At 38.4% G+C, this 16470-nt stretch overlaps 1 protein-coding gene across 1 annotated transcript in view; it reads right to left on the bottom strand.

Moving 5' to 3' along the window:
• Positions 1–16470, bottom strand: part of CEP83 (centrosomal protein 83) — a 92774-nt gene that overhangs the window by 20251 nt on the left and 56053 nt on the right. The window contains exons 8-11 of the mRNA XM_084794405.1: positions 12150–12264; positions 10845–10989; positions 10588–10737; positions 2180–2255 (exon numbers count right to left, since the gene is read on the bottom strand). Coding sequence (XP_084650531.1) covers positions 2180–2255; positions 10588–10737; positions 10845–10989; positions 12150–12264 — 486 coding nt within the window. The remainder of the gene's footprint in view (positions 1–2179; positions 2256–10587; positions 10738–10844; positions 10990–12149; positions 12265–16470) is intronic.

Below are 16470 nucleotides of genomic sequence, written 5' to 3'. Positions count from 1 at the left end.
GTGAGGGTCATTTCTCACTATAACCAAAGACTTTCAAGACCATATATGGTCCTCAGGCACTGGCTCTCTCTTTTCATCCTCAGATTGGCTCTCTGGGGCTTGGGGAGGAGGTGCTATGGGAAGAAGAAAAGAATTGGGAGACAGTCTCCTATTACAAAGCCTTTCCCTTCTCTGCCAGAGAAGGTTTTAAAAGCAAGCCAGTGGGGGGGTGGGGGGGTGGGGGGGGCGGCGAGAACAGTTGAGGGAACTTGTTCTCTATAAGCACACCCTACCAGAAGGGCTACTCTGCGAGCATTCAGGATTGCTGGGTATGACTATGGCGAGGGTCACTATAACCCTCTTCTTCAGAGGTTTCCGAGCTTTCTATATGTCCCAGTACGGGAACGAGAAATGTGCTTTGAGAAAGCGAATAACATGCTATGGATTCTTTAGCCTCTAGAGCAGCAGTGCTCAGCCTGTGGGCCGCAACCCCTTCGGGGATAAATGACCCTTTCACAAGGGTTGCACAGCACATACTTACATTACAACTCATAATAGTAGCAAAATTACTACTAGTAGCAACAAAAATAATTTTATGGCTGGGGTCACCACAACATGACGAGCTGTATTAAAGGGTCGCAGCACTGGGACAGTTGAGAACCACAGCTCTAGAGTAATTTATCAGCACATGTATCAAAGCTAGAGGCCTTACTCCATCCCAATTTACCTTCACGTGGAAGCACTTTTTCTTATGATATGTTGGAGTTACAGACCAACTGGCTACAAAGACTTAAATTCTTTAAAGTTGTGACTAAATAGACCTCACTGGGGATAATTTTATATCTACATCTTTCATAAGCCACTTCTGTTTTATCAGCTAATAAACGAAAAGTCTTCATTTTTCTTTCACTTCAACTTCCCTTTAGCCATTCTCTGAAAGACCTTCCAGAACTGACAGAATCACGAGACATAAGTCAAAAGGAGCCACCATAAGGCCAGGATGCAGCTCAGCTGCAGAGTGTAACTGTCTAGTTAATACAAACACAGGCCTGAACTTGGTCCCTACCATCACCAAAAACTACCGCAGTAAGATTCAAGAGTCAACAGCAACAGGGTCTTGCTGCACAGCCCAGGCAGGCCTCAAACTCAGGGTCCTCCTGTTTCAGCCTCTCACATAGTAGGACTGCAGGCGAACACCGCCTCCCCCAACATGAGGCAAGGTTCTTGGTGGAATGAATTAGCCAAGTCTACTGATAGTGTAAACGCCTTGTAAGAGAAGACTATACATGTCCACGGTGCAATTCCTAGACACCGTGACATGGTATGTCTCAGATTTCTATGTTAGAATAAATTTCTTCATGTAGTAGTTCCTTAAAAACTGAAGTAGAAAGTATTAACTTTCTGTTACAGCTTTTAAACTAAGCAACCATCATGAAATTTACCTCTAGATCCATAGGATGCAGAAACTCCAATATTTGTAAGTATTAGAGCAGTAAGTATTATGCTGGATTATAGCAATGTCGCTCAGAGAATAAAATGTTGTGCGCTGCTGGTTAAGGCTCTGTCACTGCACATGCAAAGCAATGCCAGCTGACACACAAACAGTATTCTCTCCCAATTCAGGTCCCAAAACTGCATGTGCAAGGCTGATTTCTGCAAAATCCTAATGGCAATCCTCACTACTCATAATCTAAGAGAATAGAAATACTTCAAGCAAAAAAAAAAGCAGAATATAGAAACAAATATGCTTCTGTATTTTACCCAACATTATATAAATATTTCCTTTAACTAAAATATAAACTTTTCCCCCAAATACAACTCTTAAATTTTACACAGATATAGCAAGAAACCAAAAATCCATAACCCCTCACAAAATATCAATTTACACGTGTAACTAAAAAACCTGGATATTTCTAATCAATTTTTAAAATTCAGAATATCATTTTAACTATAACAAAAATTTTGTCATAGGCCACAACATATCAATATATTAAGATAAACAGCAAAAGTAAAACAAGTCTACTAAGTTATAGCAGAAAAATTGAAACATTTTATCTTTACATAACAGCTCCATCAGTATATTATTGATTATGGTGACCAGATTACAAAGTACTGATTGAGATTAACTGCAATGACTACATAAGGCACACTTAAAAGAAGCATTCCCAAAATAAAATCAAGATGTCTATTATAATCACACCTGTTTCAGTTCAGCATTTTCAAGTTTTTCTTTCTCTGCTTTTTCAGTATTCACAATTTGTTGTTGAAGTTTTAACCTAAAAACCACAACCACACAAAAAGATTATAAGTTTATCTCACTGAACTGGTCAATCACTCTACTGAATGGCTGTTTGACAACGGGTACTACACTATATACAACTCAGAACATCCCAACTCCTGGCAGCTACATTATGTCCACATAAAACAACACAAATTACTTCTTTAGCAACAAGAGCTGCGTGTGCAGGAGCAACAGTTCTATACGGACGCCAATAGCTAAGCTTTTAATAAAGGACACTTGCTCAACTATGTTCACAGCAGCTTTATTTGTAATAGCCAGAAACTGGAAACAACATAGATGTCCCTCAACTAGATAAGGATAAACAAAATGGATAAACAAAACAAAACAAAACAAAACAAAAAACTGTGGTACATTTACACAATGGAATACTACTCAGCTATTAAAAACAAGGACATCATGAAATCTGCAGGTAAATGGATGGAACTAGCAAAGACCATCCTGAGTGAGGTAACCCAGACCCAGAAAAGCGCGCATGGTATATAACTTGAATAGTTAAGGTCTGTCACACGTCAAACAAAGTCTTATAAGTCAAATGAAGTCTTACAAAAATGTACAGTACAAAATATGTGAAATTAATTTTTATTAGGAGATTAATAAAGGCCAGGTAAGAGAGACAGAATTTGGACTGGGCTGTGAAGGCAAAAATAAGTGTCTGAAAAAAGAAGCTAAAGATATACTATAGGTGAAGAGTAGAGATGAAACCAAATCCTAACAGACACATAATTAGGAGCATCTCCATTCTGGAAACTAAGGATTATCTCCTGTTGCTATGGTAAGTACCATGACAAAACCAACTTGGGCAACAGAGTTTCTTTTATCCTCTAGTGTCTAGTGCACTATCCAGGGACGTCAGGGCAAGAACTCAAGGAGCTAATGCAGAGGCCGTGAGGATCACTGCTTACTGGCTTACGATTCGTGGCTTGCTCAGTCCGCTCTCTTAGAGCACCAAGCACACCAGCCCACCACTCTCGCTGAGTCGAGCCCACTCACATCAATCATTAGTCAAGAAAATGGCCCCGCAGCCTAGCCCACAGACCAAGCTCATGTGGGCAGTTTCTCAACTGAGGTTCTTTCTTCTCAAATGATTTTAGTTTGTCAAGTTGGAGCAAAACAAACAAAGAAAAAAACAAAACTCTAACCAGGACAAAAGCCAAGTGGGCAAAGAAGCAGAAGGCTAACAGTTTAAATGTATTTATTGAGAGTAAGACAACTAAAAAACAGATAATTATGTCTTTGAAGAGATGATAGAGCCCAGGACTTGGACAGGTGTGTGGTGTGTGGGATGATAAAATAGATAAAAGAATGCAAGCGAGAGGATACAATTTTATATATATATATATATATATATATATATATACACACACACACACACACACACACACACACACACACACACACACACACATACACACACATGAATAGTTCAACAATATGGACGATTGATGGCAAGGGACCTGAAACAGGGACAGCTTGAGCAAGATCAAAAGACTCCATGAATGTTGAAAAGTTATCTAGAAGTACATAAGTGGAAAGAGAAAAAAGAATAGGGATAAATTAGACACAACAAATATCAAGGGAAAATCCATTTTAGCCAAACTTAGTCAAATAATTATTGAAAAACCAGATTAGATCCACTGCTATTTCCCTGGCTGATCCCTTGTTGGAGGGGAAAAGGAATATTTTCCACATCAAGGAGTTGGGGGTTGTATGCTCTCTCAGAATTCGGTGAGATGCTTTAAAAGAAAATGTTGAATCACAAACTATTTTCTGGCAAGAGAATAAAGCTGTTTCAGGGGAGCTCTACTGGCTGTGTAGCTCAGTATGGTAGTGTAAGACCTAAGGTTTGATTCCCAGCATTGGGGCTGGCGGGTAGGGGAGGTGAAGGGAGACAGAAGGTAGGGTGGGGAGGGAGGGAAAGAACTTTAATAAGTGGGTGGTAAGAGATTAGGAAGTGAAGGGTAAATTAAGTTGGAGAATGATAAACTGTAGTTACTTATACTTTAAATATAATCATGGAAGTAGAAGGAGGAAATAGGATAGAGGTTCAAGTTACAACAGAGAATTCAGCTGTAGAAAAGCTGTTATAAAGACAGAGGCCCCACTTTAACAGATCAGCAGTTCTATCTGATAACGCTCTCTGGTGATGGAAATTATCATCTGAAAGTTTCAATTTGAAAAGGTTCTAGCCTCGTGTTACTACATGTAGACAGGATGGCAGAGGAACTGAAATTTTAATTTCTTAAAATTTTAATTAATTTAAATCAGATTTAAATAGTTATATGTTAATTTAAACTCAGATTTAAATAGTTACACATTCAGTGGCAAAGGATCTTGCCTTCATATGACGTTACTGTCCATTACCAAGAGATGACAAGCAAGAGAAGAAGCCTGTGATTTCTCTATTATCAAAAATTCCCACTACAGGTCTCTTCAGAAGGACAGTGCCCTCAGCACCAACTTTCTGAAAGCAAGCATCCTGTCTGAAGCACTGGAAACTAACTGACCATTGTTTACTAAAAGGGAATTTCCTGGAAAGATCGGAGGCTACTGAACCAAAGCATTCCTAGAGAATCATGCTATTATAACTGACACACTTCTGACAAAAACACACAACAGGACTCTGTGGCCTTCAAGTGCCACTGCCGACCCTTTACCCTGTCACTTACTCAGCAGTCCAAATCGTAAAGGAATTAGTTTAAATGTCCAATTATACTTCCTAATAAGATGACACACAACAAATAATTCTTCTGATGATATAAATGGCAAATGGGACACAGTAAATAATTTTTAAAAGGGTCCATATCTACCTGAGAGCAGCCAAATAAACAAGCAAACCTAAAGCAACGATATCAACACAGAGAAGACTAAGTTATGTGAAAGGTAAGTTCCCAGCAATGACATGTGAACCAGACCCCAACACTTCCTACAGTTTTCTAATCTGAGCTGGCAAATAACTGCCCTTCTTTTGTTTCAACATACACGGCTTGTCTCACAGAGAAAGCAGTAGAAAATAAGCCAACAAGGAGAGGGAAAAAGAAGGAATAACTTCTATCTGCTCATACATTAGTTGTAGATACAGGTGGCCAAGAAAAGGAGAGAGAGAGAGAGAGAGAGAGAGAGAGAGAGAGAGAGAGAGAGAGAAGTGCAAACCTTGTCCTTTCTACAAGTTATATCAGCTAATTTCTTGCTACAGCTTTATTTAGACTGTTGCTGTTATGTGAAGTTGACTGCACACTTAATTTTCTATAATTTTTACACGGTTAAATCTGTAGGTAACTTTATAAACATCACAAACTGAATAAATACGTAGTAAGGCAGCCTTCTGCAATATAAAAATGTGTGTGTGTCGCATTAAAACACACATATACTTGCACTTGTCTATACAGGCACATGTGTAGATCAGACACTGACACTGGATACCTTCTCCAATCACCGCCTCCATATTGCTTTTTTGTAACAGGGTCCCTCACTGAACCACAAACTTGCTCTTTTGGCTAGAGCAGCTGGCCAGCCAATCCTGGAACTCCCTGTCTTGCTCACCAGTGCTGAGGCTACAGGTGTGTATTGCCATGCGTGGGTTTTTACATGGCACTAGGGATCCAAACCCCATCCTCCCACTTATGCAACAACAGCTTTACCCACTGAGCCACTGGCCATGCCATAACAAGGTCTTTTCTTTCTTTCTTTCTTTCTTTCTTTCTTTCTTTCTTTCTTTCTTTTTTTTGTTTTTGTTTTTCGAGTCAAGGTCTCTCTGTGTAGCCTTGGCTGTCCTGGACTCGCTTTGTAGATCAGGCTGGCCTCGAACTCACAGCGATTCGCCTGCCTCTGCCTCCCAGGTGCTGGGATTAAAGGCGCGTGCCACCACCACCTGGCTTACAAGGTATCTTCTAAGACATTATTTTTTGCACTATGACAGATCAGTGAGAAATAAGCCAGTTTAATGAAAACAAAACATTAGTATATAATAACAAAGTACCCCTAAAGTATAGATTAATGTCTAGCAGATCAACTATTTATCATATAGCGTTCTTTTTAAATAATAGATGTTTTTATACATTATTTATACTTTTTCCTGTCAAGATCCATCTTTTCCCCCAGTCTCTGACATACCACAGATTCTACTAAATAGAAGCTACAATTATAGTTATTTTAGCGAAAAAGAAACACAGGCTTGGTTGATGTGGTTAAATTTATAAATCAGTAAATAATAAATGACATCAATTCTATGACATTCCAAAGGGAGAAAAGTCTACAATCTTGAGAAATACTCCTTCTGTCAGACATTATATGGTTATGGCATCCTTACTTTAAAATAAGTCTGGGGCCAATCATACGTGATAAATGATCTAGAGAAATTCAAGAATAATAAAAAACAAGTTCTCAAAAGTGGATAATGAAACAGAAAATGATTTATATTATTGACAAGTTAAAGAGAAAACTAGTTTGTATTTTATTAAATGTTCCTAAATAAAAACAAAAGCTATGATCAAGTTCACCACTATCTGTAAGTAATGATAGAATGCTGACATTTTATCACTATGGCTACAGAAGCTCAAAGCAAGAGACGTAGGATGAATTCAAACAGAAAACATTCTAAACGGCCAAACTGTGAGACCACGATAGAATAAAATGATATATGGGGGTGTTTCCCTGGGGAAGGTAGAAAGAGACGCACAAACACTGTCCTGAATAAATGTATCTATTTGAATAAAAAAGATGATCAAGACCAGCTCTCAAAGTTCAGCTACCAATGATGTAAGAAATCCTAAAATTCAGTGCGCGCCCACGTGCACACACACACACACACGCACGCACGCACGCACGCACACACAAAGTGAGTATCTCTTAATGTTCATACCCCAGGATGTTTCACTTGCCTTATCCTAGTACTCGCCTTGACATGTTAGGTCACAAATGAAATATGAAAGTGCTGTGTAAGTGAAAATATTCTCTGATCACAATGCTGTGAAACTCAAATTTAATAATAAAATAATAAAAGAGAAGCAAGTAGAAAAACGAACATTCTTTTCTGTTCAAAAATTTAAAAAAAATCTCTAAAGGTCAGTAAAGTCAACTGTGCCTACTGCACCAGTGACTAATTAGAACATTTAAAAACAGCACCACTTTAATAGTACTAAAGTGTTAGGCATAAAACTTTGTAAAACAAGAATATGTTGGTGAAGTATAAAAGTATATGACAGTAGAAGATGAGTGATGTAAGGTATTCAAGAGTTGGATTATTAGAAAATATTCTCAAATTTACCTACAAAGTCAGTACGACTCCAATCAAAATTTTAGCAAGCAGGTTTTTTCAGATTTATTTAATTTTAATCTATTTTATGTATATGAATTTTTTGCCTGCACGTTATGTACATGCATCATATGCATGGCAGGTATCCAAGAAAGTCAGGAGAGGTCAGTGGATCCCTTGAAACGCGAGTTATGAGTGGTTGTCTGTAACTGAACTTTGGCCCTCAGTAAGAGGGACATGCGCTCTCAACTGCCATGCTGTCTCTCTAGCTCTAATCAGGGAAGAAACAATATAGACAGCTCAACTAAGACCGGACTGACGCAAAGATGCCTGCCATCTACACTCCTACTCAGGGTTGCACTACATAACTCCCAATGCAATTATAAATCAATTGGAAGTCTAAGAATTGGTAAAGAAATAAAATATCTCCATTTGTAAATGAAGTTACTGAGTAAAATTACTCAATTTAGTACGCAGATAAAATATAAAATTAACCTATAAAAATTTATTATCTCTATAAACATTAACAGAAGGCAAAAGCAAAAGGGAAAATACATTCACAACAACAAGGATTAGATACTTAGAAAAAAATTCAATGCTTTAGATAGAAGGAAACAAACAAACAAACAAAGAACTCAAGGGCCATCAAGATGGCATAGTCAGTAAAGGTGTGTGTGCCACATGCTGTAAAAAAAGCAAAAGGACAGCCCAGTAAGTGGGGAAGCATTTCTGTTCACAGATAAAACAACACGAAAACGTTGGTTCTCTCTAAGCTAAATTAATGCAGTTGATTCAAAGAAGCAACTGCACTGACACATCAGTCTAATAATCTGGAAATCTAGAGCCCTCAGGAGATTTGCAACTTGCAGAGGAAGATTCCAACTGTAACCAACAGTTAATTTATTGCACTGCACCTCTTCCAACAGTCACAGTCAGTCTCACTACAGGCTCCTCTGTACACCAGCAGGCAGCGCTGTGCGTACAGTGTAGCAACCAGAGTGGGTAAACGTAACCTGTCCTCAAATATGGGAAACCTGTACCTGGACTGCTGACTGTTGCTTCTGATCCAAAAGGTACAAAGAAGTAAGAAGTTATGTTGTTCCTTTCTTGGTTGGAATCATTTCCAGGGACCTCTCAGAACCAGTGTATATCCCTTTAAGTCTTTATTTTACTTTTGTTCCACTTCTGGAAGATAGTAAAGACCAGGACATTCAAAAGCTGAGCCAGTGCTAGGGTCTGTGAGGTCCCTACAATCCTGGGACTCAGGAGGCCGAGGCAAGAGGATCATGAGCTCAAGAAATTCACAGAAAGATTTTATCTTAAAAAAAAAAAAAAAAAAAAAAAAGATAAAGAGCTGGCAAGCTGGCTCAGCAGTTGAGAACATTAGCTGCTCTTCCAGAGGATATAGCCTCAATTTCTAGCACCCACATGGCAGCTCAAAACCATCTGTAGCTCCAGTTTTATGGGAACTAAAGCCTTCTGACCTTCACAGGCACTGGGTACACACACAAAGACATATATGTAGATAAAACATAAAATAAAAACAAGCCTTAATAATAATTTTAAAAAGCTTAAAAACTTAAGAGGCCAGAAAGCAGTGGGTAGATATACTTAAGATACTTAAATTTTTTTCAACTATAAATTCTGTATCCACCAAAAACACTTCCAAAATGTTTATTTAATAATAAAGTTCATTTAGTTTTTTTTTAAAGGGAGAGAATTTTTCAAATAAAAGTGAGGAAGTTTGTATGCATAAGACCTATGCAAAAAACAATCTTCAAGAGTGGTCAATGGGTAAAAGGAAAGCATACAGGATAGTAATTCAAATCTGCATACACACACACACACACACACACACACACACACACAAAACAAAGACAGCAGTAACAGTAGATATGCGTGCAGTTATAAAAGCTATTATTATAATAGCAATTTGTAACTATACTTATTAACGGCTTAAGATAGTGGCATATTTTTAAATTAGTTTTAAAAACCTAGTAGTATTGTAACATTAGCTTAGAACTCTACAGTATGTTGTGGTCAATTTAAGAAACTGAGTCACAGCACTGCCGCAGCATTGTGAAGGTTGAGAACTACGGTCTGGTCCTGATGTTAGGATTTCTAGGATGCTAAAAAACAGGGAAATCCAGGTGCAGAGACCCACAGCCAAACATTAGGCAGAGCTTAGAAGGTTCAACCGAAGATGGGGAGGAAAGATTTAAGAGCCACACCACAAGAAAGTCCACAGAACCAACCTGAGCCCACAGGGCTTCACAGATTCTGAACTGCCAACCAGGGAACCTACATGGGACTGACCTAGACCTCTGTAGCGTGATCCTGTGGGACTCCTAACAGTTGGAGCAGGAGCTGTCTCTGCTTCTGTCGCCCACCTCTGACCTTTCTCGTACTTGGTTGTCTTGGCCAGTCCTAATAGGAGGGGTGTTGCCTAGTCTTCCTGCAGCCTGATATGCCTTGGCTGGTTATATCCATAGAGGCTGGCCCTTTTCTGAAGAGAAACTAAGGATGAGTGGATTAAGGGTGGGGCTGGGAGGGGAGGAGGGGGGAGAAACTGAGGCCCAGAAGTAAAATAAATAAAATAAAAATTAAAAAGTAATTAATTACAAAGAAAAACATAAAGACATCCTTAGGAAGTGGCAGGAGCTTCTAATAACCAAAGCAGAGACTCGGCACGGAAAAAACATAAGAAAATCAGAGCTGGAAAACCTGAGTAACAACTAAAAGGTGAGAATGGTGAATGGATGCTAAAATCAGTAGAAGAATGTTCAATGAAAGTATTTACATAACCTCAAAATATGAGGAAGGGAGCGGAGCCTAAGATTATTTGAATGGAGTGAAGATAAGAAACAAGTGAAATGGTAAAATCTAAATAAAGTGAATAGGTCTGGTTTACTGAAATGCTAACTTCTTCATCTTGACTGTAATACAGTTAGGAAATCTGTTACAACATGAAGATCAGATGAAAGGTACAGAGGAATTTCCTGTGCTACTTTTACACCACTATGTCCTCAAAACTATCTTAAAGTGAAAAATTAACCTAATACTCTGCAGCTCCCTCCGGGCTGCCTCTTCCGCCATCTGCGAGGCCCGCAGCTTCTCTTCGCACTGATCCTTTTCAGACTGCCTCCAGACATCGTGCTCCACTTTCATTTTCTCTAAGTCTGATAATCTGTTCTCAAGTTCTAGCCTAAAACAACAGATGATAATTATGTTAGGAGAACTACAATAAAGACGATCTGAGAACACAATGTTTTCACAAAGAGGCTTACCATAAACTAAGGTCCCAGCACTTACTTTTCATCTTGTAATACCATGAGCTTCTGGTAACCTTCCTCCTTGGCAGCTTGCACTTTACGTATTAATTCACGATCTTTTTCCACCAGGAGCACTTTGTGATGCTCAACAGCTGACTTGAGGATTTCATTGTCTGACTGCAACCCTAGTATATTTGTAGAAGAAAAATTAACTGCGTTCAATATTAACATCAAAGTTTATAACTAACAGGCACTTGAAACCCAGTAAGGCAAAGGAACTGTGAGAGTGTTTCTCCGACAGCTGCTCATCATAGCACTCTGCTAATAACGTAAGCAAACTAACACTTGGAGATCACTTTTATTGTCACATTTTAGGCAAATATACACACATTCTTCAAAAGGCTATACAAATTGGTTCTTTTGAGTCTTGGGAGGTAAACATCAGCTTAGATGAATACCCAAAGAGCCTCATCGACTCCATTTCTTACAGGAGGTCTGGAGCTCAAGTGCCAGGATAGTAGCATAAACTAGATGGTACTGGTAAATTAAAAGAGAGACAGAGACCTTAAAAAAAAAAAACCCTAAGATTCTAGAAAAATACTATATTTCTAACAAAAGAAATATGTATTAAAAACAACATTTTCAAGGTTACTGGAAAAAATTCTCAAGTCCTGGAATAAATATTTTAGATAAGTAACTTCAGCAAAAAAAATTATATTTAAACTCTTAAAAATGCAATATAGGAATAAATCCCAAACTCTAACACTTAAAAAAATTACTCTCAATTCTAATTATATATAGAAATGGTCAAAATAATCATTAATAAAAATTAACTACAAGAGGTCAACTCAAGTACAGTTACATCTGAAGGGTAGATTTTAAAAGTATTTAAGAAAGAAACGTAACCTCTGAGAAATCATGTTGAGGCATTTTAAGACTAAAATGGAGCTTTAAAATAAGCCCACATTGAACAAAGATTCAACAGCTAACCTAAGCTTTATAGCAAAGACAAGCAAACAAAACACTATGACTGGGATCCACTTCCTTACAGCGTTCACCCTCGTAACCAGATGAAGGGCAGCATTTAGAATTATAGACACATGGTGGACATGCTCACATTTTCAATGTTTTAATTCACACAGTAATCAAGAACTATTATATAAACATATGGTTTTTCATTAAAGAAAGATCACAGATGAATAAAGCATTCAACATAATAAAAATATTTCCTATATACTCTAAGATTAAGACTGAAAATCTGGAAAAGGGTTTGGGTTGGTCTATCTTAATAGTTTGAATTTAGACCTGAAAACAACAGAGAAAAGCATGGGAAATCATATATTACCATCCAGGTCACTTTGGATCTTATTCCTTTCTCTTTCTAGCTCACTCTTAGCTCTTGCTGCCTCCAGTTTGATGTCAGTTATTTCTAGTTTGTTTGAATGTTTAAGCTCTTTCACCTGTTGGTCATTAGAAATTGAAATTATTATTGGGTCATTTTCTTACCATTCAGTACATACCTAAAAGTGTAGGCAGAAATGAGAATAATTTGGTAATACAGGGTCTAAGTATCTTCCAAGAAAGTATCCCAGGGCCCAGAGCAGATAACAAAAGTTATCTTTTCCTAATGGAACTAAAACATTTATTTACAAATATTTGGGTGGAGTCACCAAGGATTAACCTTGCCTTAAAAATCTTAACTGTACATATCTAACATCTGACAATTCAGAATATTTCAGGGGGAAAATGTTGAAACTTTCCTTTTAAAAAGGAAGAAACAGAGCCGGGCATCCCAGCACTAGGAAGACAGAGGCAGACGGATTGCTGTGAGTTGAAGGCCAGCCTGGTCTACAAAGTGAGTCCAGGACAGCCAGAGTAACACAGAGAAACTGTCTCAGGGTGTGGGGTGTGGGGGGTGGGGAGGAGGGGACCAGAAAAATAAGTAAAAAAAGAAAGAAAGAAAGAGCTAAACATGGCGGCCCAGGCCTCTGTTTTAGTCAGTATTCTGGAGGCAGAGGCAGACACATCTCTCAAAATTCAGATCATCCAAGGCTACTTGACTGGATCTGATTTCAGAAAACAACAAAAAGGTGGCAAAAAAGGCAAAGGCATTCTAGGTAGCAGGAACAGCATATCACACGTTACTTAGGAATAATACCACATAATCTGCTCTTTAAACAATGAGCTATTCCTTACAATACAGCATAGAAAGAAAGGCTTAAAATCTGTGGGAGACGGCATTTTCTTAGAGTTATTTTTGCTATGATGAAACACCATGACCAAGAGGAAAGGCTTATTTGGCTTATACTTCCACATCACAGTGCATCATCAAAGAAGTCAGGACAGATTCTCCAACAAGGCAGGACCTGGAGGCAGGAGAGAGGCCAGAGAAGAGGGTTGCTTACTGGCTTGCTGCTCAGGGCCTGCTCAGCCTGCTTTCTCATAGAACACAGGACCACTAGCTGAGGGATGGCATCACCCAAAATGGATTGGGCCTTACCCCATCAATTAAGATAATGCCCTATCGGTTTGTCTACAGCCGCATCTTATGGAGACACTTTCTTAATTAAGGTTCCTGCTCTCAGATGACTTTAGTTTGTGTTGTCGAGCTGACATAAAGCTATCCAGGTCAAAACAGCTGCTTAACACCTTTAAGGCAGAAAGATTAACTTTGTTTTACAAAGTTAACTCATGAGTTTGGTTAAGAAATAAAAGCCGTCTAGCTGTGGTGGCGCACACCTTTAACCCCAGCACTCAGGGAGGCAGAGGCAGGCGGATCTCTGAATTTGAGGCAAGCCTGGTCTACAAAGTGAGTCCCAGGAAGGACAGCCAAAGTAACACAGAGAAACCCTGTCTCAAAAAAAAAAAAAAAAAAAAAGGCGGGGGATAAAAGCAAATAAATCAGCTCACAGCAAAATAATAAAAGAAGCCCAAAAAGGACCAATTGAACTGGAGACTGAACTGTGTTTGCACATGTCCATCCCTGTGAGGTAGAAGGAAGGGGATAAACACAACGCATATAAATCCTTTACAGTAAACACCCAGGTGAATTTCAATAATTTTCCATACTTTTCATATAAATAATTCATAAAATATCAATTTTTAGTCTAAATATTCCTAGCTAACAATTTTTATCCAACAAATATTTACTAGATACCTATTATGTACAAGGTACAGTTCTAGGAGCCAGGAATATAGCAGCAAAGAAAGTTTTGTCTTTCCAATCATCCACACTATTAATTAACATTTCCCACAAAGTTCTAAAATTATGCACAAAGGCACCAGGATTTAACCAATAGATTTAAAGGCTAGATAAATCTGTAATCTAACTTATACCAAAATTTAAAATTATAGAATCAAGAGTAGAAAACTACAAATATATACAAGTCAAAAACATATAATGTGGAATGGTAGAAAAGGATGCTGTATAGAGCCCAGTAGAACCCAACAACAAATGAAGATGGGATTTAAGACACAAATAGGCAAAGGGCCAAAGAGGAAGAACCACAGATAGTTTATTAGAGGAGGGTTGTCTACAAAAGATACTGAGAGCATTGCAAGAACGGTTTCATGTAATACACGTATCTCAAGGAAACAAAAAGCAAGTACTCTACTCTTTACATCGCTAATCACAATAAAAAGGATCCTCGCAAATTAATTTGTGTAGTACTAGATGACACAGACATAAGACAGACACCTGCTGGGGGGTTTTGTTTGGTTTGGTTGTGTTTTTGAGACAGGGTTTCTCTGTGTAGCCTTGGCTGTCCTGGACTCACTTTGTAGACCAGGCTGGCCTCGAACTCACAGAGATCCACCTGCCTCTGCCTCCCCGAGTGCTGGAATTGAAGGTGTGTGCCACTACGCCAGGCCCCCTGCTGGTGTTTTTAATACTTAAAGTTTTTACTATGTCATAATTTAAAGAACAATTTCAAAGTGAATTAAATTGTTGAGAAAATATATTAAAATATAATTACACTGACATAATTTATTACACACTAACTGCAAGAAGTTGAGAATGACATAAGTTCAGTAAACCATACTATAACTGCTTTTAATGAGGTGATGAAGTCAATTTCATAGAATAGTGATTAATTTCATGGTAACCTAAAGAAATAAAAACCTATTTCATATCAATCTCACCCTGAGATTTACTAAAATAAATAGAACATATTTAGCTGGAAAGTTGGAGCAGTCAGCAAGGTGCTTGCAGCACAAACATAAGGGCGTGTGTGCGTGTGTGCGTGTGTGCGTGTGTGCGTGTGTGTGTGTGTGTGTGTGTGTGTGTGTGTGTGTGTGTAAAGTGTTTCTTTGGTGCCATACTTCTATGTTCTTAAAATAATGAATTTACTTATATAACCAGTAATTGTTAAACTCCCAAAATGTTTCATATCTAAAATATAAAAACACTAAAAGAATTTTAAAAGCACGAAAATAGTGAAGAGCTAGTTTAATGAGTAAACTGTTTGCCTTACAGGCATGATGACCTGAATGTGGGTCCCCAGGACCTACGTTAGAAATAAAAATTGTGTGGCATGCCAGGATTCCCAGAGCTGGGGAGGCAGATCAGAAGCAGCTAGGAAGCTTGTCTCCAAAGATACTGTGGAGAACAAATGAGGAAGATACCTCATCATGACCTCTGTCCTCCACATTCCCACGTACATAAATGACAAGTTCAAATACCAGTAAACTCTGATGGTAGAGCTTCGGTCATCATGTCCCTGTGCTCAGGCTTCCAAACCTAGAAGCCTAAACTTGAAGAGTACCTTACCTCAGTCTCTCCACCAAGCTAAGTCACTGTCTATTAAGACAGAGTTCAGACTGGAGAGATGGCTCAGAGGTTAAGAGCACTGACTGCTCTTCCACAGGTCCTGAGTTCAATTCCCAGCAAACACATGGTGACTCACAACCATCTATAATGTGATCTGATGACCTCTTCTGGCCTGCAGGTGTACATGCAAATAGAGCACTCACATAAAATAAATAAATAAATCTTTGGGCTGGAGAGATGGCTCAAAGGTTAAGAGCACTGTCTGCTCTTCCAAAGGTCAAGAGTTCAATTCCTACCAACCACATGGTGGCTCACAACCATCTATAATGAGATCTGGTGCCCTCTTCCGGCATGCAGGTGTATCTGCAGGCAGAACACTGCATAATAAATAAATAAATAGATAGATAAATAAATAAATAAATAAATAAATTCTTAAAAAGACAACAACAACACAGAGTTCATCAGAATCTGTCCTTTGTATTGTGGTTTGCTCTACACTTTTGACACCACAGAAACAAATATTCAGATATGTGGACTAAAACAGAAATTTAAATGGTAGTATTGGGCATTTTGTAAGTGTTCAAAATCTGTTAAAGTACACAAATCTATAAAAATAAACTGTGATGGGGCTGGCATCCGCAGCTCTTTCAGAGAGCCCAGGATCAGTTGTTACCAGCAGCCACATGACAGTTTACAGCTGCCTGTAACTCCGCATCCAGGGATCCAGTATCCTCTCTTTGACCTCCAGAGACACAAGGGCAAACATGGCACACATACAGACATGCAGACAAACACTCATATAAAACAAGTAAACCTTGCATTTTTAAAAACAAAACAAAAAACAGAAAACATTATGCAGGAGAAACAATATCGTTTTTTGTTTGTTTGTTTGTTTAAG

Source organism: Acomys minous (assembly GCF_964271855.1).
Source record: "Acomys minous genome assembly, chromosome: 9".
NCBI classification, from domain to species: domain Eukaryota; kingdom Metazoa; phylum Chordata; class Mammalia; order Rodentia; family Muridae; genus Acomys; species Acomys minous.
The sequence above is the reverse complement of the archived record's forward strand: the minus strand, read 5'-3'. Positions and strand labels throughout refer to the sequence as shown.